General features: G+C 42.2%; 1 protein-coding gene across 1 annotated transcript in view; it reads left to right on the top strand.

Annotated features, from left to right (window-relative positions):
- Positions 1-27,215, top strand: part of VIT (vitrin) — a 56,716-nt gene that overhangs the window by 3,003 nt on the left and 26,498 nt on the right. The window contains exons 2-8 of the mRNA XM_074863319.1: positions 12,710-12,779; positions 14,657-14,722; positions 15,721-15,877; positions 17,834-17,967; positions 21,861-21,938; positions 24,762-24,842; positions 26,629-26,832. Of these exons, the coding sequence (XP_074719420.1) occupies positions 12,749-12,779; positions 14,657-14,722; positions 15,721-15,877; positions 17,834-17,967; positions 21,861-21,938; positions 24,762-24,842; positions 26,629-26,832 (751 nt within the window). The 5' untranslated portion in view covers positions 12,710-12,748. The remainder of the gene's footprint in view (positions 1-12,709; positions 12,780-14,656; positions 14,723-15,720; positions 15,878-17,833; positions 17,968-21,860; positions 21,939-24,761; positions 24,843-26,628; positions 26,833-27,215) is intronic.

Genomic DNA, 27,215 nt, shown 5'->3' on the forward strand with positions numbered 1-27,215 from the left:
GACCCCCTTGTCCCACCGCTGGCCTGGGGTGCCTGTGCTAGAGCTCAGCTGGGACCTGGGACAATGCAGCCCCTGTTCTGGGCCCAGCTGTCGCACAGAGACTATAATTATCTCTCTTCTAATGACCAGCCAGGCAAGATAACAGTTTTTATGCTATGTTTAGAAAACAATGTCTTACTACAAATTGACAGTTCATTCGCTTGTAAAAGAGCCTCTCTAACAGTCCTAGAGCAGCTGCCATTCTTTTGCATCCCAGTTCCTTTATTTGCTGCACATTTCACACTTGGAAAACTTGGGTGAATGCTGCACAGGCTCCGCAGCCTCTCCCTGCCACAGAATAGTCTTAGAGAGGTGCAGAAGTGCCCAGAAAATCTGTAGCCGTTTAGATTGTATCTCTATTAGTAAATTAAACTCTGACTGTCTGGCTCATAACAGCCTTCATGTGCAATCTTTTAGCACCCCACTCAAAGGGCCTGCAGGCACTGCTGCCAGCGCTACAGAGGGGAGCAGCAAGGCTGCCTTTTACTCCTGATAATGCCCTGCGGAAAGCAAGCTGCCGCAAAAAGTGGGATCTGAAGGGACTTGCTACAGATAAAACAGGAGCATGTATTACTGATGAGCTTTTCTTCCAGTGCTGTGGCTCACAGACAAGTTGGAGATCTACTGAAATTATGTAGGCTCCTAAGGCATCTATGGGGTAGCTATACTGGCCAGCTGAGATTGCAGTCTGTGTGGCTATATCTGACCATCTGGGAGGTATCAGAAGTGGGCAGTCCTGACAGCATGGCACTCATGGGTTAGCTACCCCAGTATTTGCTCTGGGCTCTGCAAACATTTTGGACCAAACTCTCTGTTGGGGCAGCTGCACATTTAGTGGTGTCTGAGGACTGCTCCCACATCCTCTGCCAGTGCCCTGCCAGCAGCAGGGCAGAGCCCGCTCCCTCTTTCTGCAGCCAGCTAACCCTCACCTCCTTTACCACCTTCTCTGAGCTGGCATCTCTGCTCTCCTCTGCAGCAGCACGTGGCTGGGTCACCTTGGGCTGCCTTTCCTATTCAGGCTCATTTTTCAGCAGATGAGCCCTGGAAAAAGTACAGAAAGTGTTGATCAGAAAGAAAATTTCTCAATGACTTGGAACCAGCAGTATTTCTCATGAAAATGTATTTTAATTTAAAAAAAAAATAACACCATCTGCAGCTTTTGCTTTCCCTTTTGAAGCAGAGCACCCAAATCTGTAGCTCATACCCCAAACTGGAAACACATTTGCATTCAGAAGAGTATTTATAACCAACTCTGCTTCATTCAAATCATCTAGGTTTAAGCAGTTCTTAACCTGACAAGTCTTACTGTCATGACTGAACTAGCTTTCTAGCACCCATTAAGTCCATTCAACCTTTGCTTTATCTCCAGACCTTCAGAGTGCATTAAGAGGTCAGTGGCACATTAAGAACATGATCTGTGTCAGTTACACTTAATGTGGCTCATTCTACAGAACATCCCATAGTCACAGATGTAAAAAAATACTTTCAAGATCAACTTGCATTTGCAAACTGTTTTTCAGCCTGTCACCTTATAAAATAGCTTTGTAAATGTAACACATGTAATACAGCAGCCAACAGTCTCTCAGCTGGCAGCTGGTTTCATATGAAAAAAAAAGCGCATAATTGCCAAGCAACAGTTTTACATGAGCCAAAATTTCTGGGAAAATTCTGAATTATTTTGTGTCGCTTCATGCAGTCCTTTAATGTCCCCATCAGGATGAATTAGGAATTTCCAGTATCTTCAGGATTGTACATAAAACTGTGGAAATTTTTACCTCTCCAAAATCACTTGTTTACAGGGAAGTTTGGACGCGGCCACCTCCGTGCCTCTCAATCTCCCTGCCAGGTTCCTTTAGGGATTCAGAAGGCTCCATTCTTTTTATTTTCCCAAATACATAGTTTACCCTTGAGTCCATAGAACAAGGGTGGGACATAGAGGAAAGCTGGCAGCAGCGCTGTGTATCCTGGCCCTGGTCACCTTCAGTGAGTCAGAGTTACGAAAGGGTAATAGCTCCATGACTCCAGGGGCTATTTTCACAGCTGCCAGCCAGCTGAGGATGATGGGAGCCCACCCTGCTCACCTTGGTGGGAGCCCATCTTTTCCACCTCTCTTGCAATGCATCTGCAGCACTCCAGCATTTTGTTCTCATGGGCTTGGTGGAAGAACTTTTTGGACATGAAGCATATGAAGAAAGAGAGACTCTTTGGAAGTGAGGCTAAGTGGGAAGGACAGGAATGTCCATATGAGGGAGGGGAAGATTAGAAAAGTTTAGAGGAGTTGCAGTGAAACAACTTGTTACAAATGGGATTGCTTGTAAGGTCAAATACAGGCATCACACAAGTCAGACAAGTCTTCTTTCACCCTGCTTTGGGGACAGTCTTTCTACCGAACTGCATCTCAAAATATGTGGTAATTTGGGATGTAAAGTCTCAGGATTCCATGGTCTACATCTTCTATTCTCAATGGTGAAATATGTGTGTAGAAAGAAATAAGTTAGGCAAGAATTAAATTTGCAGTAAAGTTCATACAGTAATCTCCTAAGGCCACAGTTCAGAACAAATTTCCTGAGCATGGAAGCGGATTATGCAATATTGAGGTCTGCAGGCTTAGTTTTGTTTTAAATACAAAAGACCATAAATTATAAATTCCTGCTTCAAGTCCATCTGATAAGCACAGTTTTCCTTTTTGATCCTGGACTCTCAGAAACAGAATCCTGTGATTCATCTCTATGCCAAAACAGCAGGTTTTAAAAGCTTCTAATATGCAAAATCAGTAAATCAGTGTCAGCCTGGTCCTGAGACACATTTCCCAACAATTTCTGGCTGCACCTACACTGTCACAGTATCCAGGACCGAGCTCTGGAGGCCATTTTCTCTGCCACTAGCTCTTTCTAGCTCTTCAAGTCCCCTCCAGGGTACTCAAATATTGAGGGATGTAGTTTTAGAAGCATAGCCATCCCTCACGTTGTCTGCCTGACCCATATGTAGAGAGCCCACTCCTGCCACTTGCCAAGGGCTGCCAACATACATGCCATAAGGCTTCCCAGCTTGGCCCACACTATCAGGTCTCTCACTAGCACCTCCACCAACAGCATGTCTTCAGAAACACAGCACTACGCATAATAGCCTCATTTGTAATGCTGACACCCATGCAAACCCATAGCTCACTTTCATCCCAAAAGCAGCATGGAGTCCCAAGATGTCTTCTGTAGTCATTAAAAAATGGAAACAGTATTCACAGGTCCACAGATTTCAAATGGCTCCCCACAAGAGCCACTTCCAGTGAGAGACCTCAGCTTGAATGTGTCTCTTGGCATACGCAGACCAGCACCAGGTGGGAGGGATACAACTGAAACAGCCTGTAGCAAAGCCAAAGCAGCAATGACCACTAGCTGGGGAGGTCAGTCTGCCGCAGTAACAAGGCACAAGGCTCCATCCTCAATGCAGTCTTTCACCATGAGACCTTGAGGAGCAGGACTCACCTCCAACACAGGAGGAGGAGACAGGATAGACTTCCAAATCCAAAGATCTCTCTGGAGATGACAGCAGAGAAGCATCCAGCTTATCCACAGAAGTATTGGTAGACTCTGCCTAAAGACTAGACTAGACTAAAGACAAGCCTTTGATGTTCTCTGTAAGGTGTATGAGAAAGCACAGATCTAGTGAGTGGCCTTAGGAGCCCCTCATGGCTCAGACCAGCAGGACATGAATGTCACCTCCAGTAGGAGATCCAGAAGTGCTTTTTGCACCTGGCTACCACAACAGCTCATGCATATCCTCTGAGCATCCAGGTGGCACCTCTATTACCCATGCCTAAGGAAGGGGGAGCCTGGGCTCCACGTGCAGGGCATGGGGTAGGGTAGCCATGCACAATGTCCTGGGATGTGGGTTTGGACATCCTAACCCTTGGCAGCTGACCCTGAAAGGAAGCAAAGGATTTGGAGGTCCCAGCAAAGCAGCACTGGAAGATGACCGAGGGCCATAAGGCATTCTGGGGTTGTTTTCTGATATGCCTTTTGTAGCAATCTCTTTTGTAGAACGCGTTGGTCTTTTCTAAACTGAAGGTATGAGAGAGATATCTGAGAGCTGGAGGGAAAAGTTCCCAAGCAGGAATAATGCAGTTAGTCAGGAAGAAATAATATTTTTTGAAAAGTACAAAATATATGAGGGGAAAATGTTAAGCAGCACAAGGAGCATGAGGTTATCATTTTTACAGAGAAATTGAAACACAAACTTGAAACTACTTTCTAAACTTTATTTCACTAGTTTCTACCACAGAAGCAGATTTCAGCTTAGCTTTTCAAAATGCCTTCTTCAACTTCCCCAGTGCTCTCTGATTCGCTGAAGATATTTTGTGTAAGATGCTTCCATGATCAAGTTGTCATTACTAGACATGAGTTTCACCATTTACTGTCTTATTTCAAACCAGAGGCCCATGCCAGGATAGTTCCAGATATTTTTTTTTTTTTAAATTACATATATTTTCTGAATCCTTACCCAACCAGTCCATGGTTTTGGCATGAGGCATCAGTAGTCATACTGACTGCAGGAGGTGCAGATTTGATAAAGTTTTTCTGTGAGATGTTGTATAAGTTTATCAGCATGCTAAAGGATCAGTTTTGCTTTTAACCTAGACATATAACTCACTTTTGTAGTAAAGGGGTACATGTAGCTTTAATAAACAGAGCGTAAACATCCTAAAATTTCTCTAAACTTCTGCTTCTAAGTTTCTACTAAAAAAAAGGTGTCAAGTTTTGTTTGAACATGCTACAGAAATTCCAAAAACCATCCCCAGGGTGATGTGCAGTTTTTTCAGTGCCTTTAACACAAATCCTTCACTTTTAGACCAAATATGTACCTTCGGGGGAATTCTGACACACTACAATAATTCTTGGTTTGCAGGCAGCACAATAGCATGGTTAGTCAGCGTTCTCTTCATTGCACATCCAGTCTGAGAAACCACATATCACACTTTAAAAAGTCACTTTGACTTGTTAAAACCATTTGTTGGAAATAGAAAATGGTCCATTTTTCTGAAAAGTTAAAGAAATGTGGCAGCAAATCTCATGTCACAAAGCTAGCACAGCCCTTGGGCACTGCTGAACTTCAGGTACTTCCCTTTGCCCTCAGTTTCTTGGGGAAATGGCAGTGCCAGGGATTGATGGTACCTGACTGGGGTCTGACTGATGCTAAGAAGAAGCAGTTAAATTAGAAAAGGGAAACAAGTTCTCTGCAACAGTGACCAGGCTCCAGCAGGCAGAGGGAGCATGAGCTCGAGCCTGGGAGTGAAGGGGGCAGACATATGAGCAGACAAGAGCTGTGGTGGGGAGTAGAGTGGAGGGAGAGAGTTGTCTGGACAGGGACTCACAAGTTTGAGCTAACAGTGATCCCCAATGAGCCATAAAAGCTGCACATCAAAATGAAAAAAATGAATGCATAATGCATTAACAGAAACCAGAGAAGTACAGTGTAATGACCCTCATAGAAATCATCATCTGGATAGTCCAAATTATATTTTGTCTGTGAGTGGGTGACATTTTCTAAATGTATCTCTTCCTTTGCTGGAAGGGGCAGGTCAGACCAGCATAATTGATGGTTATCTTGCTGAGACAGATGCAAAAGTATAATCATAGCAGTTTTATTTAGGCTCTGAGAAAGGTCTGGCAAGTTAAATCACACTGTAGTTTTAAATAAATTACCTTCTTCTGAAAGAGCTCTGTGGAAAGTAGAGAAATCATTCATCACTATTACTTCAACCTTATGTTGGTTTAATTTCAGGGCATTGCATGGAACACAAAACAAGTAGTGCAAAGCTGTTTGGGTGTTTTTATTTGGCTTTAAATTGCTGGGTATGACATCTCTTCATTATACCTACCTGAATGGAGATATTTTGGACTAAATTCTGCTTGCAAATCTGCATATAAACATCTCTTAAAGCAGCTCTGAAAAAAAAGCACTCCTGTGTCCATGGTGCAACTTAGGTAGAATTTAGACCTCTGAATCCACCCATACCTCACTTCAATGACTTGGAAGTGACTTGACAGGTACCTCACGAGAAGTACTGGCTACCAGCAGTCTTCCTAGCCCTGTTCTGAGTCAGGGACCTCATGGGGCAGAGCAGGCACCATTTAAAACATGATGTGGCAGCCACAACAATCAAAGCTTTTGTAACAAGAAATGGTGAGAACCCTTAATCAGGGATAACTGTTTCAGGGCTGTCTGTGGCTTCAGTGAGTTTGAACCCATGTTTCCTTCATCACCAGAGAGGTACCCCTTCATCAGACTCCAGGGCACAAGAGATTGGGATACCCCCCATTCTCTGTGATGAAGCAGGATCCTTGTGCAACCAGGAAGGCCAAACGTGGGGTCAGAAAGAAAGCAAGTGAGAAGGGGCCTGACTTGCCGCTTGCCTGGGAACAGAGCAGAGCCAGAGTCTCTGGCTTTGCTCCTGGAAGGAGCATGTGTTTCACATACTTCACTACTGCATAAAAAGTAGAGTGAGTCCAGGGAGTGGGAAGTTCCTAGGACCACCCTATGTCCATCTGACTGTCCAAACCACAAGACTGCAGCAAGGCTCCATGAGCATCTTCACAGCTCTTAGGATCCCAGAGGCACAGTGGTCTAGTTTCAGTAAAGAGGGGAGAATATGCCCAGGCGTCCTTGGTACCCTCGGGGATGGCACCCTTGCTCTCAAAAAATCTCTTCAATCGCTCTGTAGAGGGCCTGCAAGAGGTGAGGCCTCTGCTCTCTCCAGGGTCATTTTGAACTCTTGGGGCTTCTCCAAGCAGAGACTATAACCTCTGACCACCTCTGAGCTAACACAGCTGTGCACAAGTAACCAGGGTCTTTCAGGCCACATGGGGAAAATTTCCATGTTTCATTTGTTAGGGGCAATAGACCTACAGCCATTTTAGGCAGCTCACCAACCACCCAGTAGGCTAAACAGCCCAACCTGTCCTGTGTTACTACACACCAACACCAGTAAGCCAGCTGAACTTCCTTGAGAAACAGGGCTGACAGCTACCTTTCCATAGCACCATGGTGTAAACCAGCATGTGTTCAAGAAATGGAGCAGTGTTCAAGCCCTCAGCACCCATCTCTGAAGCATAAGGCCTAAAAGGCAAGGAAAAACTGCAGCAGCCATCCCCATGCTCTTGAAGGGGTCACTACCTTTGGGGTGGGATTTGTGCAGCCACAGAAAGCAGCTGGCAAACAGTTGGTAGCTACTGCTTAGGTGGTAAAGGAAATTATTCAAAATTAATAGCCCTGACTGTAATCCTAGTTGTGTGTGTTAATGCAAAGACTCTTTAAGGCAAAAGCACAAGCTGACCCCAGGCTCAGAAACTTGGTTAGCAGTGGTTTGGTTGTTTAGTTTATTAAACACACAATTGCCTAATGTGCAACATTCGATACTTCTTACAAGGCCTCCACCACAAGGGAAAGACCTGCAGCCATAAAAGCCTGCATTTCCTTGTCAGCTCTTTCTGAGGCTCTGAGTAATTAAGCAGAGTGAACTGTGGTGCCCTGAAGCTCAGCACCACCTCCAGGAAGCATTTTTGGGTTCCCAGTCCTAGTTTCATCTGTCTGTGTCTGGCCAAGATGTGGGGTTTGCAATCACAGCAGAGGCTCGTCTGAAAGCTGAAGAAGGTTGAAGAGCACACACGCTACAGGAAACCTTAAGTTTCTTATTGACACTTCCCACAAACAGTGTGGGCAACTAATTTCTTTTCTTCTTTTGATAAGATAAAGTATATCATGTCCTATCTTTGCAGATGGTGCTAGTACAGATATTAGCTTTCTCTTGCTTCAATTATAGCAAGTCCCTTGCAATTTCCTTCATATATGAAAGAAAACAGATGAGCGTTCACTCACCTTTTCTATGGCAGAAGGTGATGAGGTCTGTGATATTTTTTCATTCCTGGAGGCATATATTCTATTTCAAACCACTCAAAGAGTAAAGTCTAGCATCCCATGCAAACAAGCTCACCCTTGAAAAATACCACCTTGGATCTTACCTTTTGTGACCTGGCCTGGGATACTGACAGGGCAATCTAAGCCTCTGAAATGCAACGTAGTTATCAGTTTGGGTATTCTGGCTTAGCAGAACTCACTACCTGCCTTTTCAAAATAAATAGCCACTTGGATATTTTTTTTTTATGTACAGGCTTCCAGAGCAACACAGTGCACTGAGGATACATCACTCCTTCCCTCCAACAAGAGAGGGGGTGAAACTAAATTGTGTGTGACAGGTGTTAGCCATAGTACCTAGTGTGCACCAAAATGAACAGCTGCTGTACTGCCGAGCAAGGTACAATACCACACGGACAGAGTATGAGCATGAAGCAAAGAAAGGGTTAAACAATTTTTTAAAAAGAGACAAAAGAAACAGAAATCTAAAATGTTTTATTCGAGAAATGACGATCAGCTCCTGTTTATCCAAACCAGTTTACTCACACCTACACCAAGCCCACTTGATTTTCCCATAAAGGGCACATATTTAACTCAACCCACAGTCCTTAGAGATCATGTTGTTAACTCCACACTACTTGCTCAGATAGCTTTCAAACAAAGTCCACTTCTGTTTTTTTTATGGTGCCAGTGCTGCTGCAATATTACAACCCCTTGAGAAGGGGAACAATAACACACACTATTGTGGTACAAAGCAAGTACACAAATTAATTTCTGCAGCACAGGAGATTACAGGAAATAAACTGCTTACTCCTGCAGAGACAAAGCACGTGGCACCAACAAAGAATTTCGGTTTGCACGTGGAATGGACAACAGTGCCTGACACCAAAGATTAAGGACTTAAAACATACACTTCCATCAGAAAATGTCATAGTTTGCCATACAGTGACAATTTATACAGATTTAAACCATCTGTTTGTTTGTAGCACGTAGCAGCCCTCTCAGATCTTTATAAAAGTCAAGCTGCTAATAAAAGGTCAGTATAAAAATCTTATTTTATATGCAGAAATAACAGTTTGCTAACTCTGACTCTTTCCTAACATTCAAGCTTTTTCAAATATTTGTGGTAAGGAAAAAGTAATTAACATTCTTTCAAATAGAAATTTCATTTTAAAAGGTAAAATAGGATCTGCACTGGAAAACACTGGAAGAGGTGCTTCTTACTGCATTTGTACTTGATTTAGCTGGGATTTAAGCACATGTTAATATAATGTATATACTTAACTGCTTTACCTGCATGAGGTAACTTCTGTTATGGCAGTCTGAAGGATACGGATGGGAAAATGTATTCTGATAAACAAAGATCCAGCATACAGTTTAAGAGATTTAATACTGAATGGTCTTTAGTTACCAGTACTGACTGGGACTGCAAACACTGCATTAATGGAAATCTGATAAGGACAAATCTCAGCAAAATGCATACTCCAGACTAACCCAAAGTAGAAACTTTTGGTTTTGTTTTAATGGGATCTATTCATTTGGTAACAGAACAATAGCTTTGTACTTAATAGCAAAGTATTATTCTTGATCTACAGATAAAACATCCCCAAACCTCCCAGTGGATCTACACGGACTAGAAAGCCTGTTGTATGCATGCATTGGAGCCCTGCTTTCCCTTTCCTTCCCAGAGAAACAAAAACCCCCACTGTTTTATTCCAGGCTTTGTTCCCTTTACCAGTTTGAAGTAGTGGATGCTGTGCTAGTGCACAGCATAGGAGATCTCATACGGCTTAAATCAGGTGACTCCTTAGGCCCCAAATACAATGAATGCACACAGACTTCCCACAATGGAAAGCTTGGAGCCTCTAAGCCAGACACTTAATGGTCGGCAGTGTAAATCCTCCTGCACTTTCCCCCATGTGACAGCCCAAGGTCTGAAGGCCAGGACCCCCCTTGAGAGCGTTGCCACCAAAGCTGTGTCACAGGATGTCTATGCATTTTTCCTGGCATGCCAGTGCCTAATGTAGAAATTAATAAAGTGGCAAAAAAAAGTTTCTTTACTATTATAATTTATTTCCATCAGGATACAAGTATAAACTGCACCAGCAAAAGTACACAGTCCACAATAAGATGCTTTTTTGTGTAGCTATGACAACAAATCTGTTAAGTAAATCTAACAGCCTTGTCAGAATGCTTCTGTTAATTCTCTTATTGATAAAATATCTGTTATTGCAAGGTAAGGGGTTTGCTAACTTCATTTGCCCCGACAGGCTTTACATATGAACACCTTTCAGATGTCTTGGCCTCTTTCTGCAGGAAATTAATAATATTTTAGGAAAAAAAGTCCACTTTCTGTGCCTTGAAAAGCAATGACACCAGCAGACCATGTAGAGATTGCAATAGCAGCCAAGACTGGGGTAGTGCCACCCAAGAGGATTGGGATGGTTCCTGGGACGGCTAGCCTTGGTTTGGGGACAGCAGGGTTTGGGGATGGCAGGGCCTTCAGAAAGCAATGAGAAGTCTTGCGCAGCACTGGTGCTACAGGTGGTTATATATTCCGTGAGACAGAAAAAGTTAAGTAGCATTGGACTGTCTCCACAAAGCACACAGCAACCCACCCATGAAGCTGGCTTTTACATGGGTCCTTTACCATCTCAGACCTTTTCTAGTCTAATTAAACTGGAGACGAAAACACCTCAGCACCGAGCCAAATACTGTCAGGACAAATTCTCACAGCTCTCTGACTTTAAATAAAGATGCCGCTGCTGAATTTATTCATTGCAGATTTTGGGAATGCTCATATTAAGATGCCTTTTCCAAAGCCTAAGTCAGTGCCAGTATCGTCTTTAATGGTGCATGGTAGTTCTGAAAATGACTTGCAACTCTTATGCTGCCTCTTCTATTTCCGGGATTGACCTGAAGTGAGAACTCATTCTGAGGGGCAATTTTCTGATACCTCTGATGTCATGATGGGTTGAGACATATAAGTGAAGAGAAAAACATCTGAGCTAAGTTCCTCTGAACCCTCTTCTACAGCTTGTTGCTATTTCCTTTAGCGCTTCACAGTGGACATACACTGCAGTAAATGCCTAAAATGGCTTTTTCTTCCAGGAGATGGACAAGGTTTTTTCATGGAAACTAACAGTGACAGCAGAATATATCCACATAACTGCTGTTGCTGCTATCGCTTGTATGATCTGGGGTCATCTCAACTGCACTGTCCATCATTTTGCAGAAAGACACAGTCACCATGTTCAGCCACTTTCTACACCCCCAGGATTCAGTTCAGTGTCTTCTGAGCAAACTCTGTTGCTTTCAGCCTTAGCAGCCTAGTAGGAGGGCTGTTTTAGGGAGATCATTAAGGAAAGACATAGTACTATTAGGAAGTGATACTGTTAGTATGTCCTGGCATTTGAAGTTCTCTAACCATAGCACAGGAGCAAAAATTGGAGGTGCAGCTGGTCCATGTAAAAAGGGTTATAAATTATATAGACCTAGAACTGGCTGAACTCAGTTTAGTCTAGCATACTATTTTAGTCATCCTCACTCAAGAAGCACCTGACTTGCTTGAAAGAGAAGAGCAATTAAGGTAAAAAATGTGGAAACATTGTATATGAAGACAGATTGCAGATTTTTTTGTCTCTTTCCTGTATCTGCCTTGTCAGTCTAAATTTCTTTCTGGAGCAGCCAAAGCTCTGGTTTTGAGTACACAAATTGCTTTGTGAAATCTACCACTGCCATTTTTCCAATAGGCAGGTATCTTGCTTCCCCTGATCATCTACAGCTTTAACATTCCATGTACTTTCTTCCTTGATAGCAAGCTAATTTTTATTTTAGTACAAATATTTCCATTTGCATGTAATCAGTTTCTCTGAAGATCAAGCTTATTTTGATCCTTGAGTTTTTCCTGGAAAAAACACAAATATTTTATCCCTCTCAGACTTTTTACTCTGCTATTTATCAAGCATCTTGTAGTATTTTAATGACTGAGATTAATTATGAGCATCCATCCCAGGATTCCCTCAACAATCACCAAATAACTGCAAAAGCAGCATGGGAGGTGATGCTCAGGAGAAGTTGAGAGGGGCTACTTCTAATAAGTTTGTGTTCTTGTAGCCTGGCCAAGAGCTTCAGGGATAGCAGGGGGTCAGGAACTATACGAAGTCCCAGAAAGAAATGTTGTCCAGATGTTCTGACAGAGTCCTCTTAATCTCAGGTGCTCATGCATGCACGCACCCACACACACACATTCTCAGAAAAGGAAAGAAACCAGAAATTTGGCTCACAAACAATTGCATGATTGCAAGATACTTTACGCAATGTCCTTCAGGAGTGAACGGATTTATGTTCCTCGTATCATTTGAGATTACATGGTGCAGTTGATGTGCAGACAGAACAATTCTATGATTATGTCTTAGAAGAGTAGTGAATGAACTTGAATAGCTGTCAGAGAATGTCCGTACCCATCATGTCCTTTTCTGCCACTGGCTTCAGATATAAATATGTGGAATGAAATCTTGATTTCCTGAGAAAAAAGGCAAATCTTGGACAGAAGTAAAAAATTAGTCCATGGGAGTGCCACAGCCCAAACACCATCTCCTCTGAGGACATCAGCTGCTTCTACAAAGCATGAGAAGAAGATGCAACATGTGAGGACTGTGAAAGATTGAAGAAGAGTGCACAGTTCCTCTTCCCCCACCGTTCCAGTGTCATCTGCGATACCTCTGAATGCAGCCTGATGTACTCTTCTTTTCTTTTTCAGTGCTCCTTACTGACATAAACAGATTTTGCTTTACTCACCATGAAGGCCACAGTCATTGCAACCTTCTTTGGTAAGTACAGTTGATGTACTGCAATTAGTAGTTTGTGGGTTTGTACTCTCCTGTCCTGACTGACCAATGGCTGCTGGCTTTTTCTCTTCCCTTTGGAGTCCATGGCTGATGAAGCTCTCAATGGCAGGAGAAGTAAGCCTTGGCACAGCTTTTCAGAAATGGACTACCCAAACTTCTTGACTTTGGCATAGAAACAATATTAATTACTTGCAGATACCTCTAAGTACATGACTAGCTACGTGTAGTCCATATCAGATGGCACAGTTGGACCTGAAAAATGTCTGAAATGTAAAGATTCCTTCCAAAGAAAAATTAGCTGTTTCTTACATGGGAGCATCCCTTCCCAATTTTTCTGTGTTCTTGCTCTTTCCATGAACAAGAAGGTGCTAAAAGGAAAAGGTTATAAATGTGTCTTATTTTATTTTCCCTGGCAGTCAGACAGGATCTTGCTTTTTGGGAGTATGTAGAGACTCCAGAAATTGCAGTTCATCTTACTTGAACACTCTGGTTGATCAAGCACCATTTCTTAGTGTACTTTACTTACATCTCTCCCTTTGATGGAGATCCAGCCACCACATAGCCTAAAGATGTTGTATAACTTTAATTATGATATTGCCAGGCAATATTCCCTCTAGCTAGGATCCTCAAGTCTGGCAGGATAGCACTCTTAGTTCAAATTCATAGCTATCGATGTAGTTGCTCTGTCTTTACTAAAAGAGCAAATTAGTTTCTCCACATTAAATTATGCCTTTAATATTGCATGTTGTTGGGACTTTGCACTTTATTTTCCACTAGTTCTCTCCCCTTTTTTCTAACTACAATTTTGCCTTGGTTACACAACTGCACCAGTGACAAAAGGCTCCAGTACTGCATCTATACACTGTCACTTCAGACACTGTGAGATTGATTTTTCTTTTGAGCAAATTCTAGGAATGATTAAGTCTGCAAACTCTCTGCAACCAGTCTAGGGGGAGAATAGCATAAAAGAAAGAAATAAGACTGCTGTTGCATACTCTAGTAAGATTAACTTAATGAATGATGAGAGGATCAGCCAACACATCATAGAGAGTTTCAATTCCCTCTGAAAGCTCAGAGAAAGGAAATATGAATAGGAAAGTCAAGATATTTGTAATGAAGTTATTACCTGTAATAGGTGTGCTTATTTTATAAGCACAGAGAATTAAAAGTTTTTGTATGGCATGCACTTAGCAAGAAACCTGACAAGGTAAGCTACATGCATATAATGTGACGTATGTTTTAACATAACAGTGTATGTCTCTTTTATTATTACACTTTTCAAATCATAATTCTACTTACTGAAGAAAAACAGTGCCCCTGCTGGGACAGGATAGTGGGACATGCCACACTAGAACCTCATACAGTCCATAATGCTGCCCAGTATCCCATACCCACTACCACCAGCGAGTGAAATGCTGCAACGCATGATTACAGGATAAACTCCCCAACAGACTGTTAAGAAGGACTTTTTCTCCCTAAATTCCCAGTTGCTTTATACACAGAGCATGTTGTTTCACAGATATCTCTATCACACTAATTGCAAAGCTTCCACTGCTTGTGGAAATACTGGGGCCTTTCATGGTTTTCTGGGCCACATGGACTCAATGGCACCTTTAGATAGTGAGTTCCACATATGAATGTGTGAACTGAACTGATCTTTAATCCACTTCAAAAAACACAGTAGCTGCCATCTTGACTGTGACGTTAACCAACAAGTAGAAACCTAGCCGTAGCTGAGATATTCCCATTTCATTTTTTCAACCTGTTGATTCAAATTTGGGAGATCTCATGCACAGGAGCTTGTGGTGACTGATGTTGACAGTCCCCCTTTTTCTCATACTATGTTTTCTTTGTTTTAGGTGTGTTTCATATATGTACATATGCAGCTAAGGAAGCCACAAAGAAGACGAAAAAGGCTAAGCTATGTAAGTGTATTTTTGGCTGCTTTACAGCAGACATGTCTGTTGCATAAAAAAAGTGCAAAGTGAGGTTATATTCTGGTAACTCTTCACAGTTGTCTGCAGAGTCAATGGGAGCATATGTTAACTAACATTCTTTTACTGAAATGAAATCGCTAAGTGTGTGCTACTGAACGGGTGTAAAGGGGAAAGTGTGTACTTCACTACTAAAATGTGTCTTCATAGGTCATTAGGTACCAGACAAGGATCTAAGCAAGCACTAAGGTTTTCACAGAGAGACATAAATATGTGAAATGGACCTGCTGTAACACAAAGCATATGTAGCTGATTAGCATGAGACAAGTGGTGCATGTCCTCTGCACTAGGATGTATAACTTTCAGCTATACCGCTATAAAAGCATTTCTGTCCACAGGTTATTTCGCTCATGTCAACAAACAAGCCTGCTGCAATGTTGTGAACTTAAACTCCTTGTTCGAAGTAAATTGTACCCAGCAAATAATTTTTAAAATTAAGGACAATATAAGGGACTATGGCTGCAGCCTGGAGTTATAGATGGCATGGAGCTAGCTATATGAGCACAGCAGGAGGCTTGGGAAGCATTTGCCTCATGTGTGCACAGTCCTTCCTGGTCCTGACTCAGAGCCACCTCTTCCCCTACCCCTTTCTTCCCACATGTTTACCACAGCCTGGGTGACTACATTTCTTTCTCTCTCCAGCAAAGTGTCATAACGGATACTTCCGTCAGAGAAGCAAACATTGAAGGTCAGAAATATCCTCAGGCTTCTTCATTCCATCCCTAGTTACAGCCACATCCCTCAGTATAGGGCTTATTGTATGTTATATTGTAGATGCAGAATACTTAGACACATCTTGTATCCCAAAACCATTGATACAAAGGTATAAGAGGAGGGCATCCCTGTCACTCAGTTACTCATTGTTTCATGACAAGATGACTCAGCTATGAAAAATTCAGTCTGACTTTATCGAGATTTTGCACTCACAGATGTGCCCCAGATTGATTGCGATGTCAAGGCAGGGAAGATAATCAATCCAGAATTCATTGCAAAATGCCCTCCTGGATGTCAAGATGTAAAATACCGTGTTTATGGCACAGACATTTATGCTTCCTTTTCCAGTGTGTGCAATGCTGCAATTCACAGGTAAGTGAGTTTAAATGAGCAAGGCACTCAAATAAAACTTATTTCAGTGTAGGGAGCTCTCAGCTTTTCAAACCCTTTAAAGTTCCCACTGTTTTGTAGGTTTGATTGCAGACTGCTGTTCTAGTAGAAAACCTGTGAGAAAGACCATGTGTGATGCAACAGATCCAGTCTTATAAAGTGCTGTCAATCCTGTATTCCTATTGAAATCACTTACGTTTGAAGATGTTTCTCAACCTGTGAAGTGTCTTGAGATTTGCAGATCTCTCATTCATGCATAGCAAATTACTGCTGTACTATTATTATTCAAGTGGAAGATAGGAATGGAGCTGCTGCTGATGATGGTAATAAAGCTTCAGAAAAAAAATAGACATATCACCAGTGATGAATATATATAACTCTCCTTCTGAGATTGGTTTTGGTTCTCCAGATTTGAATTTAATTGTCCCTGACATCAAAGGCTGAATAATTGCTTTCCTGACACGGAAAAGGACACTGGACAAGAAAATGTATAATACAAATTTTACAACACAAATTTTGCTGAGTTTTATTAGCCATGAAAAAATGTGCATAGAATTTTAACAGAGAATAACTTCACAAACTAAAACACACCATAACTGTAGGCAGGATGCAGAGGCAGAGTGCATTCAGCTGAAAATGCAGTAAGAACTTATAAAGCCTGATTGACAACTTGACTTCATTCGCAGTTATTTGAGCTATTGCAGTGCTTCTAGTTCTGTGAAATAACTGGGATCTTGAGTAAAGTTGAGTAGTTAAGGCTTCGGGACTTTATACTTTACCTCTGCACTGCACAGCGCACAGGCCGACGTGCCTGTGTGCATAGGGCTGCCACCTCCTGGCTGCAGCTCTTCTCAGCCCCTTGGCTGGGAAGAGGACTGACAGGTGTCTGGCTTTCAAATGACAAATTCTTCCTTCAGATACTAGTGCACAGTGGAAATTGTTTGTCTTTGCACACAGAATATATCTCAGAGGGAAGCTGCAAAACAGTGATGGCGACAGCAATTTCCCCCATAGTTCAAATGCTGGCTGCCTGTATTGTTGCAGCGAGGGTTTCAGTTTCCCTCTTTTGCCAGCTGGGTTTGGCTTTGTTAGATTATATGTTGCATTTCTGCAGACAGTGTATTACCTTGCAGTTATTTTGCTTCTTGTAATCATCAGAGAAAGCTACAGCTCTAACATATTCTTCACCACTGTTTGCTGCCCATTACTCATTTTCCTGCACTGTGTCATTACTACCAGACCTACCACTCCTCTAGAGTCGCAGTCACTTCCTGGTTTGCCTGCTTTCCTAATGATGCCACGGCAGTTGCACACACTGAGGGTTTTCTGTTTGTCTTGAAATACATGTTATGTCATATGCTAAACACCATCTAATGTGCACCGAACGTGGAGTCTACCAGGTTTTCTACAGCTTCCAGCAATATTGTGTTCAGTTTACTCCAGTCTGATGTCACAACCAGGCTTAGTTTTTTGCAGATAACACATATTGGAACTCAAAGAAAACATTCTTTTTTTACAAAAGAAAAAGTCAAGTGAGTAGGAATTTTGCCTCAAATTTGTATTTCTGTCACATGGTTGGCCTGAAAACTCCTCTGAGTACCTCTCCCTCTGTCTTCAGTCATTCAATCAAGCTTGCAGGAATTTTAACGAAGGCAGTAGCTTGTTCTTGTGTGCAACTAGGTCAACCTTAAACACAGGACCAGTAGATCAGTGGGAAGAGCAAACAGATCCCAACAGCACTTTGTAACAAACTGCTCTTCTCTATGTGGAAGAAGCACAAATATTTCTTAGCAGCAGACTTAGTAGTAGAGTCACAGCTCTACTACAGCTCGTGGTTTAAAGGTAAAAGTGAATGCTTCATACCTCTTGCATTGTTGAACAGTTTCTAAGTTTTTGGGGGGAATTTCCACCTTCAGACACCATGTTTTCCCCTTGCAGTGGTATAATCGACAATGCAGGTGGGAAGATCCTCGTCCAGAAAGTTGCTGGCCACTCTGGTTACCGTGGGAGCTTCTCCAACGGGGTCCGGTCCCTGTCACTGCCACGCTGGAGGGAGTCCTTCCTCGTGTCAGGTACCGTGGTGGAGCACTGGAGCCACCTGCCCTTCCTGGCTGCTCCCTGCTGCCTGACCAGCTGGGCAGCGATGGGTAGAGGGGGAAGCAACCTTCTCATTTTAAAGACTTGTTTAGTCACCACAGGCCCACCCCACCTAGCTTTAGCATGAATAATGCACCTGAGACAGTTTTTATTCCAGGCTTCCTATATAGCCTGCAAAGAGACATACACCCTGGCACTGATGTGCTCGGTTCAGCCCCGTGTGGTTTGAGCCCACTGCGAGAGGTGTCCGGCAGTCTGCACTGACTCTCTGAGGGCACCTTAACTCCTGCTATCGATGCCTCAGTACTGATAGGGAGGTCTTCCTATTGCACTTGCTCTCCACCCTGGTAAGTACTGCTGCTAAGGGAGCTAAAGGGCCTTTCGGCCATTTGAAGCATCCTCAGCCCACACCTGAATTCACATATTCTGAAGAGACTTCTGACTTCTGTCAACCCATCTCAGACCACATATAACCATACTCTATTTTTGCAAATCCTGTATTAAGCAATTCTATTGATGCGTCCCAACTATGTTATGAATTCTCCCCACCTCTATTAGCCAAACAGTTTAGATATCCACTCAGTACAGGGAAATCCATCAATTTAATGCTCATTCCTTTTTTCTCCCAACAGTATATATATCAGCTCACTTGCATTCCCTGACAAAATTCACAGATTTTTTTTTTTTAAATTAGATACCTTTTACACCAACTTCAAGTTATCTTAAACCTACTTGCACTAATTCTATCTGTGTGAAAGGAGGTCTAATTTACATTGCTTTACATACAATTTCTAAATCTAACTTTTTCTGCATCCATACAGAGGGTCAGTTCTTGCTGGTCCACACTTTTGGAGGTTTAGGATAGGTACAACCAATTGATACTAGTCAAGTACATCATTCCTGGAAAAATCAACAGCTCAAGCAACTGAACAGCCACTAAAAATAAAGAAATGTTCTTTTCATGTGAAAATTTGTGGACAGCAAAGGAGGTCTCAGAAACTGACCAAAATGAACTGTCGTCTAGAGTTTGCATTAATATATTTGGATGCACTTTTTACAGCATTCTGCCATGGGTACACCACATTATGAGAAGGATTTATTTTGGATGAGTAGGAATTTCCTGGAATAGCTGAATTGCTACTTGTGCTTGTTGTTGTTTTTTCCCCAACAAACAGCACATTGTAATTCTGGTACATAAATGGGAAATAAGATTTTTTTTTACCTCAGCAGCTGCTCAGTTGTTATCCCATAAAACTGTAGTGATTTTTGATTTATAGTAACAAATCTTTATTCTTAGTTAATGAGGCGCTATAAAAGAAGATACAAGAGAAAGTTACAAGCACATGTAAGAGGAGATGATGAGAAATCTGTGTATGCGTAGGCATGATGAGATTTGTCCCTCATGCCCTTAATTTTATGCATGCTGAGTTCTCTCACTGATGTCAGTGGAACTACTTAGTTTATAAACTAGCTCACGTGTAAATCTAACATGTCATATAACTTATATTTCATATATTAATAGGAAGAAAACTCTCACTATGCCTACTGAAAATGTGGGAATTTTAGAATTTTAGAGAGAAATTTAGAAGACTAAAATCTTAGGAAGGCTGTGCTAGTCATCTCAGCAGCCTGAGGCTGAATGTAGACAGATCTCACTCTCAAAAAGAGATGAGTTGAGGTTTTATTATGACTTATAAAAAGACAGAGTTGCATAAAGCATTCCCCAAATACAAAGTCATTTAAGGCATTAATTTCAGGACAGCTTTAGAGCTTGAACTGAGTCCCCTATTCCCCAACTGAATTCCCTTTCAGCAGACCAGACCCATATGAGATACTGTACTCTGGAAATGTGCCAACAGTTTATTCCTAGTTAGGATATTGTCACAAGAGTCTGTGATGTTTAAATTGTGAATGAGCATCTGCACAAAAGAGCACAGAAGAGTAATCCTCGGGGGGCCCAGGGGATGAAGTGGCGTGATTTAGGAGCAGTGGGGAAGGAGGTCTGTCCTCTGGGATTAAAGCAGCCAGCACACCAGGAGGTATGCAAATATGCTGGTATTCATTTTCAAGCACTGAAATGCCTTGACACTCAAATTGAATGACTCCATTCAGTTTAGTGGGAGTTCTGCAGCTAGTGGGTTAAGAAAATAGAGTCCTAAACCTCTGAGTTTGCTAGTCACAAATAAGCATGAGAGTGTGAGCAGCCACCACCCCATAGCTTGTACTTCAATGGCCAGAAGTTGAGGTTTTCAGCCCACATGTAAACCCATTTTTAAGTACATTAAGCAAACTCCAACCTAGATGTAACTTTTTCCAGACAGTGAAAAAGAGGTATTACCATTGCTCCAGAGAACAGGGCCACATTCAGGTCACGCCTCAGACCAACCTTTTGGTCACGTATGGGATCCAAGTTGCTGTTGAACAAAAATCCCAGCTTCCAGGAGCAGCCAGCCTCCCCATGCTAGCTAGTTTATTTGCACAGCAGCAGGCTTCAGGTTTGCAGCTCTGGTCTTTGGCAGATCAGCTCTGGTCTTTGTCTGATCTGTGTTGACTTCAGTTGAGCTGCTCTCAGTTTATACCCCTGTAAATGAGAAATGGAATGGCTCCTTACAACATGGCCTCCTTAGTAACTCAAACTAACTTCTTCATCTAGGGTTTTTAAATGGCATTGGAAATTTCAGAGAGGAGTAAAACAAAGGAGACAGAATTATGAAAAGGGACAAAGGACAGTGCCTCTCCAGCTGCATGGCTATCCCTGCACATAGATGACCAGTTCCTCTGGCATATACCCTTCTTTGTCTGCCATCATGGTGGAAACAGCCCTCAGTTCCCAGGAGTGGCTCAGTCTGTAGCACCTAATTCTGTTCAGTGCTGTTGGTCTCTGGATTAATCACCCGGGATGACAACTGACATTCTCGCAGTGCCATATGCACCTTCTTAAAAAATCTACTGAGGGAATAAAGGAAAGTAAACCTAGCATCACCATCATGACTCAGGTTTTGCAGGAGGCGGACGTAGGTTTCACCTGAGGTGGTCCAGCTGCATGACATGGCACAGCATCTTGTAGAGACAGTCACCAGGGTCTGGAAGTCCTACACCCACCAACTCCTAGAGGCCAGAGCAGCCTTCCCTACACTGGGCTTCTCTGCAACACTTTTCATTCAGTGATATATAGGAATATAAAAACTGCCCCAAGAGATGGAATTGCATGGCCACATGTACCAATAGAGACAGCATCTGCTGCGGCACTAAAATGATTTGTGGTTTAAAGCTTAACTGGGAAATGTACCTCATTGTTTAAAGACAGGACCCTCATTTTAGATCTAAATATAGGTGCCATATGTTCCCACACACAAGTATAGCCTTCTTTCACTGTTATTACTGCAAAAGACCATTGCCAGAAACGGCGTCTTGCAAAAGTGAGGTCAGAGAAGAACATTGTGTGCATGACGAAAGGAATCCCACATCAAACATGCTTTCTAAGGCAACTGCATAGTCGGGCACTGGAAAAGGCTGCCTAGGGAAGCTGTGGGTTTAAGTACAGATTATACAGATATCTTTCAGGAACAGTGCCCTTATGCTTAATACCATTTGAAAGCAAAGGAATAAACTAACGGACCTCTCCAAATCCTTCTCAGAACTGTGTTTTCATGGCTTTCTAACTTTTTTTTCATGATGCTGGATTTAGGCATTGGCATTTTCAGTGGCATGGTTTTGAGATTCTGCCATCAGATGAAAGAAATCGTCAAGAAAATGAATTGGGCAATAAAGAAGTGGGGTCTGATTCTGAACACGTAGGTTGGATGAGAATTTTATTGCAAGAAAACTTAGAATATTTTGTGATGCTTTCTAATGATTTTTTTTGTAGAGGGAAAGCCAAGAAAAGGTGTGACATATCCATCAACTCTTGAATATTCTCCTTCAAAAAGCACAACTGTTAAATCAGGCAAGTAATTGTGACTGACTTTCCCTTACATCCATTCACAACTATTTGTTGTATCTTCTCAGTTGTGTAATATAAAGATATAATTATTCCAAGACAGAAGTTCATGCATCCCTTAGTATCTCATCCAAATCCCTCATGGTACTTTTTTATGTTAAGCATATGGAAGTCCTCATTTTTTGGTCATACCACATTTCACAGAATTCTGTTACCAAGCAGTTTCCCCCTTGCTTTAAATCTGTTAGTGAGCATGATGTTGTACTGAAGCATTTGAGGTTACAGGTGTTGATTTTCTCCTAATGTTATTCATGTTATCTTTTGGGATATTCAGTGTTGATAGTATAATAATGAATGGTAATATAATACTAATGACACATATGGCAATGCACAGCAGCTTTATGTAAGGATGACATGATAAGGAACTACTCTGTATACCCATTTTAATCAGCACCTTACTCTGTAAGACTCAACTCAGTTCAAATAATTTAGTTGTTTTCAGAGGTCTTTGATCAAGTCTCACACCAGGTGGTAGATGATGTTCAAGTGCACATGAAGTGTCTCCATCACTGAAATGACACTTGTTTGTGCCCCCTCTAACAACTGTGTTCAGACTCTTCCTTGGGAGTGTGAATGAAAACAAAATGAATGTCTCATACTACTACACATTTTCCAAACATGGCTCTTTTGCTGATTGCTGAGCCTGAGCCTTTCTGAGCTTATCCACTATGAGCTGGAGTATAACAAAATGTGCTGTATCTTCTCCATGAACTCCAAGGCCTGTCAGTCGGTTCATCCATCCAAGGCCACACAGAGGCTACTTAGAGTTCTGCTCTTCTCCTGTACATTATTGTTTGGTCCTTGGAAGCAAAGTACGGAGCTCTTTCCTCATCTTTAGGCTTTTACTTGCACAACGGAAAATTTAAATCTGAAAGCTGTAGTTGTTCAGACTGAATATGCATCACTCAAAGCCATGCCTTTAGTTTGCAATACCTTTACATTTACAAGCAAATAGGTACAGATTTGTATATAACTTGACCTGGTATGCAGAAATTACTGACCCAAATACTATGCACTCCTAGAATAAAGGCAATACCTTAGAAATCTTGGCTTTTTCTAAGAAATCTTTACTAAAACCACATCTCGTCATTCCCAAATGCACCCACACTTAAGTATCAGCCTGAACGTCTCACACCAGACCAGGGACAATTGCAGCCAGAGTAGAGCCTAGCAGGCTGCAATCAAGGACTTTTTCCACCAGTGCTAAAACCGACATTATGTGAGAATCAGTGTAGAAACGGTGCATCAAGCCACGTCTCAGTCACACAAACAAAATACCAGGAGCCTGTTCCTGCAGCAAAACAAAGATGCAATCAGCTTCCTTCACTTTGTTCTTGAATCAAACAGTTTGAATGAAAATGTTAGGATCCTAGCAACAAAGACTGTGCATTCACAGAGAAAATCCAGGATGATCAGAGGAACAAATAATAACTGTTACATCAAACCCAGTGTTTGAGGATGCCACTGCCTTGTTTTGCCCAGCCCTGTCCCACAAGTAGCAAAGAGATCTGATGGTCACAATCCATCTTCCTCAAGCCCTGCTTGGCTCCATCAGCCCTCCTTAGCCCTGCCACCTCAGCCCAGCCATCTCAGCTGTACTCTGTTAGAAACAGCTTGCTCTTAAGATAAAAATCTCTGTAATATGGTGCTGGGGCCATCTTGTGATACAGGATTTCCTACTTCTTTTTTAATTTTAAAAAAGCTACCTTTTTCTTCTGATTTAAATTATAGAGACCACATTGTTTAAACCTATTATCTATCTGGAGGAGGTAAAGACAGTCCTTTGAGGATTACACTCACTTGCTGCCAGATTAATGAAAAATCCTGCTTCAGACCTGATCAGCTGTCAGAGATGCAATTTTGGTCCTCATCCCAGGGATACCAGAGATTCATAGTGTTTGACATTTCTTTAAATGCTGTTGGTGGTTACAGTGCTTCCCAAATGTTGGGCACAGCAGGAAAAACCTTCCCAAAATTGTAACTATTTGCAGCTGGTAAAAACAATCAAAGTATGTTGTTTTAAAAAATAATACAAATTTTAAGGAAACCATTAACCCCGGAGTAATTTCTCAAAAAAGGTCAATGCTACCAAAATAACTAAAGAAGAGGAAAAAAAAATGGAAGATCAAAATCCTCCAGTGCTCAGTCAGACATAAAAGCAGAGGCAGATTCTTTTGCAGGGTAGCATTATATGAACTGTAATAAATATTCCAAGTACTTTGGTGGCTTTAAGTCTTAGAATAAAAAAAGGACCAAAAAAAATCTCCCTTCTAAGCCAGTTTGTGGCATTCAGGATTTGGTCCCATGGTGATCTGACAATGTCAGGCAAGAAAGAAGTACATCTGAACATGAATTAGTGACTGAAATATTGCATGTTAGCTGGCATTCCCCAAAGACCCTACACACACTGTGACACTGATTCTCAGGAGACGCTGCTATTCAGAGGGAAAATCAACAACGTGATGCATTAATCTCAGGAGTATTGGTTTATTAGTGGTAAAAACCCATATTTATTGCTCACTTCAAAAATTCTTTTGACATTGGCAGGAGCTTTTGGGCAGTAAAAATGCCTAAATTTGGCCCCAGAAATATGGGGTGACTACTCTCTAGAGGCACCCAGCCATAACTTTTTCTCTGGTTAAACTGACTGGCCTACCTAATGCCAAGTGATGGGATGCCTTCCTTTAGGGACCGATAGTCTCTAAATAGGAGACTTAAAATTATTTTCTTTCAAAGCTGCCTTTTCTAATGTGCTTAATTTTGCTTCAGAGCCTAAAAAGCCAGAGCAAGACCTGAAAGCTACAAAGAGTGCAGATACTGCTAATGCATCAGAAAAAGCATCAGAACAAGGTATGGCTTGGGGATCTCAGTGCTCTTTTACGGTATCCATCCCAGTCTAAACTGCCTGCAGATGCTTATAGGAAGCAGTTTGACAATGGTAACACCCTTTACCACTTTACCGCCCCCATCCAACCTCCTCCCTACAGCCTCTTTCCCACCAAACCAACTCCAGCAACGGTGCTCGAAGAGCATATGCCCATTCAGAGAAGAGAGGGCATTCTCTCAGTTTGATTTCTGCCTGTGCTTTGGGTGAGTTCAGGTGTTGTGAACTTCAAAATCCTCCTTTACAGCTCTCAGCAATTTCCTATGCAGGGCATGTGCACTGCAAACCCTTTGAAGATACTGTGAGGGAGACGGGCACCCTGCCCGCAGGAGCACTGGGAACAGCTAACCCTCAAGAGCCCTCCTCTTGTGTTAAAGATTCCATCAGAAACCCAGCCAACATGTACCAAGGCAACATCTTTTCTCCGCTCTTACTATGCTGCTTCCTTGGGATTTCTGCTAATACTGTCAGCTCCCAGCTTCCTTGCTCCTTGCAGCTGAGGTATAAAGCCGGCTGATGTGCCTGTTCCCCTCCCCAGCAGCACCAGATCGTAGGAGAAGACTCACTGTGCCCTCTGTCTTCTTTTAGTGCAGCAGCGTGGAGCAGGGCACTGTTCAGCCCAAAGAGAGCCATTCATACTGATTTTTTCAGCTGAGTTGTTTTTCTTCTGAGCTCTCTTTCAGCATTATCCTATTAAAACTGTCTGAGATCTGAGTTTTTCACTGGCTAGCATTAGATGGTAATTAATCCACCAGACAGTTTCATGACGATGCTTTCAAAAAGGAGAACATCCAGCAATAAAATACAAGCTTGTTGTGTGCAGCAATGAATAGACTGCAAACCATCACCTTTCAGTGTACACAGTGTCAGACCATCCCCAGGGCTATGGGCAGGGAGGGGAGGAACAAGACTGAGGTGAACATGGAATATATTTTAGGGAAGTTTTTTGCAGATAGATGAAGAAGATAATGGTGAAGGATCTTTTTTGAGATGGTGACTTGAAAGAACTGTAAGCATGTTAACAATTTTGTATAAGGATATTTAGGATGTAAATTTTGCATCTAGAATTGTCTCTGTTCTCACAACAGATGATACATTTTAAAAGTCATAGCAACTGTGAGATGAGTCAAATTTAGATGAAATCGGCACCGCCCAGGTGGTGTTCTTCCCCACTCCCCTCAGCTGAAGCCCTAACACTCCCTGCTCTGACTCTGACCCACTCCCTGAATCACCATTACCTAAAAGTCGTCTTTCTGCCAAAAGCGTTTAAAAAATGCTTCACTGCTGTAGTGGGCAACACTTATTTTATTCTGGTCTATGACTCAGAATGGCCATCTTTTATTACCAGATGTCAGTTGATTTCCATTTATATGGACTAATGGCTTAATTACACTGAGAAAAGATGATGGCAAAACAAAAACTGCAACTGACTGGTTGAACCAGTTCATAGGTCTGAGACATCTGTCAGGTTGATAGGTGTTCCTGGCCAAAGCACAAAAGTGTAGGGGAAACACTAAGGCTGCAACAGGCTGTTGTCAGCACCCTCCAGAGAGCAGCATAATACTGTCACCCAGGCACCTGTGCTACACATCCACACAGCAACGAAGGTACTAATCGCTCCATGGATGAGGATGCTTGTAGACATCCTGAGGAGAACACGAGTCTGGACTGCCTTAAACAGTGAGCTCTATTAATGATGCTTCCATACGTGTCACACATCCAGCTGCAGTGATTGTGTCAATGTTCCTACAGGGAACACAGTCCGCAAAGAGCATCAGACACCTCCAGTGCCGACACCAGCCACACAAATGGCCACCACAACCCCAACCCCAACGACCACGACGACGGATCCTTCCACCACGCCAAAGCCAACCACAACACCTGCAACAACCAGAACCACAACAGCTGCAGCTGCAGCCAAGACTAGACCTGGAATGCATAGGGTCAGAGATATAGGTCAGTAGCATGGATGTTTGCATTGCTTTTTTCTTGACCTACAGCTTTCCTAAAATTTAAGGAACAAGACATGCAGCTGAGTATACTGTGATTTAGTGGATCATGAATTCAGTAATTCAATGTCAAAATAAAAAAGGATTAAAAAGTTAATTCCAGCAGATGGGCTGGAGTTAGAGCTGTGCTTTTGAGATACATACAAAATTAGTTTGTCTCACATAAACACAAATGAGTGGATTCTCTGAGTTGAGAATTCATCTGCAGTAAAATTATGGCTAGTCTTTATCTTTACATAAAATATACTGCCATATAAACTGATTCATGTGGGAGTAAGCTCTCCATTCCCAAATGCTGTCATGATTTTCAAGTATAAGAATCAACAAATA

The sequence above is a fragment of the Strix uralensis genome, chromosome 3 (assembly GCF_047716275.1).
Source record: "Strix uralensis isolate ZFMK-TIS-50842 chromosome 3, bStrUra1, whole genome shotgun sequence".
NCBI lineage: Eukaryota > Metazoa > Chordata > Aves > Strigiformes > Strigidae > Strix > Strix uralensis.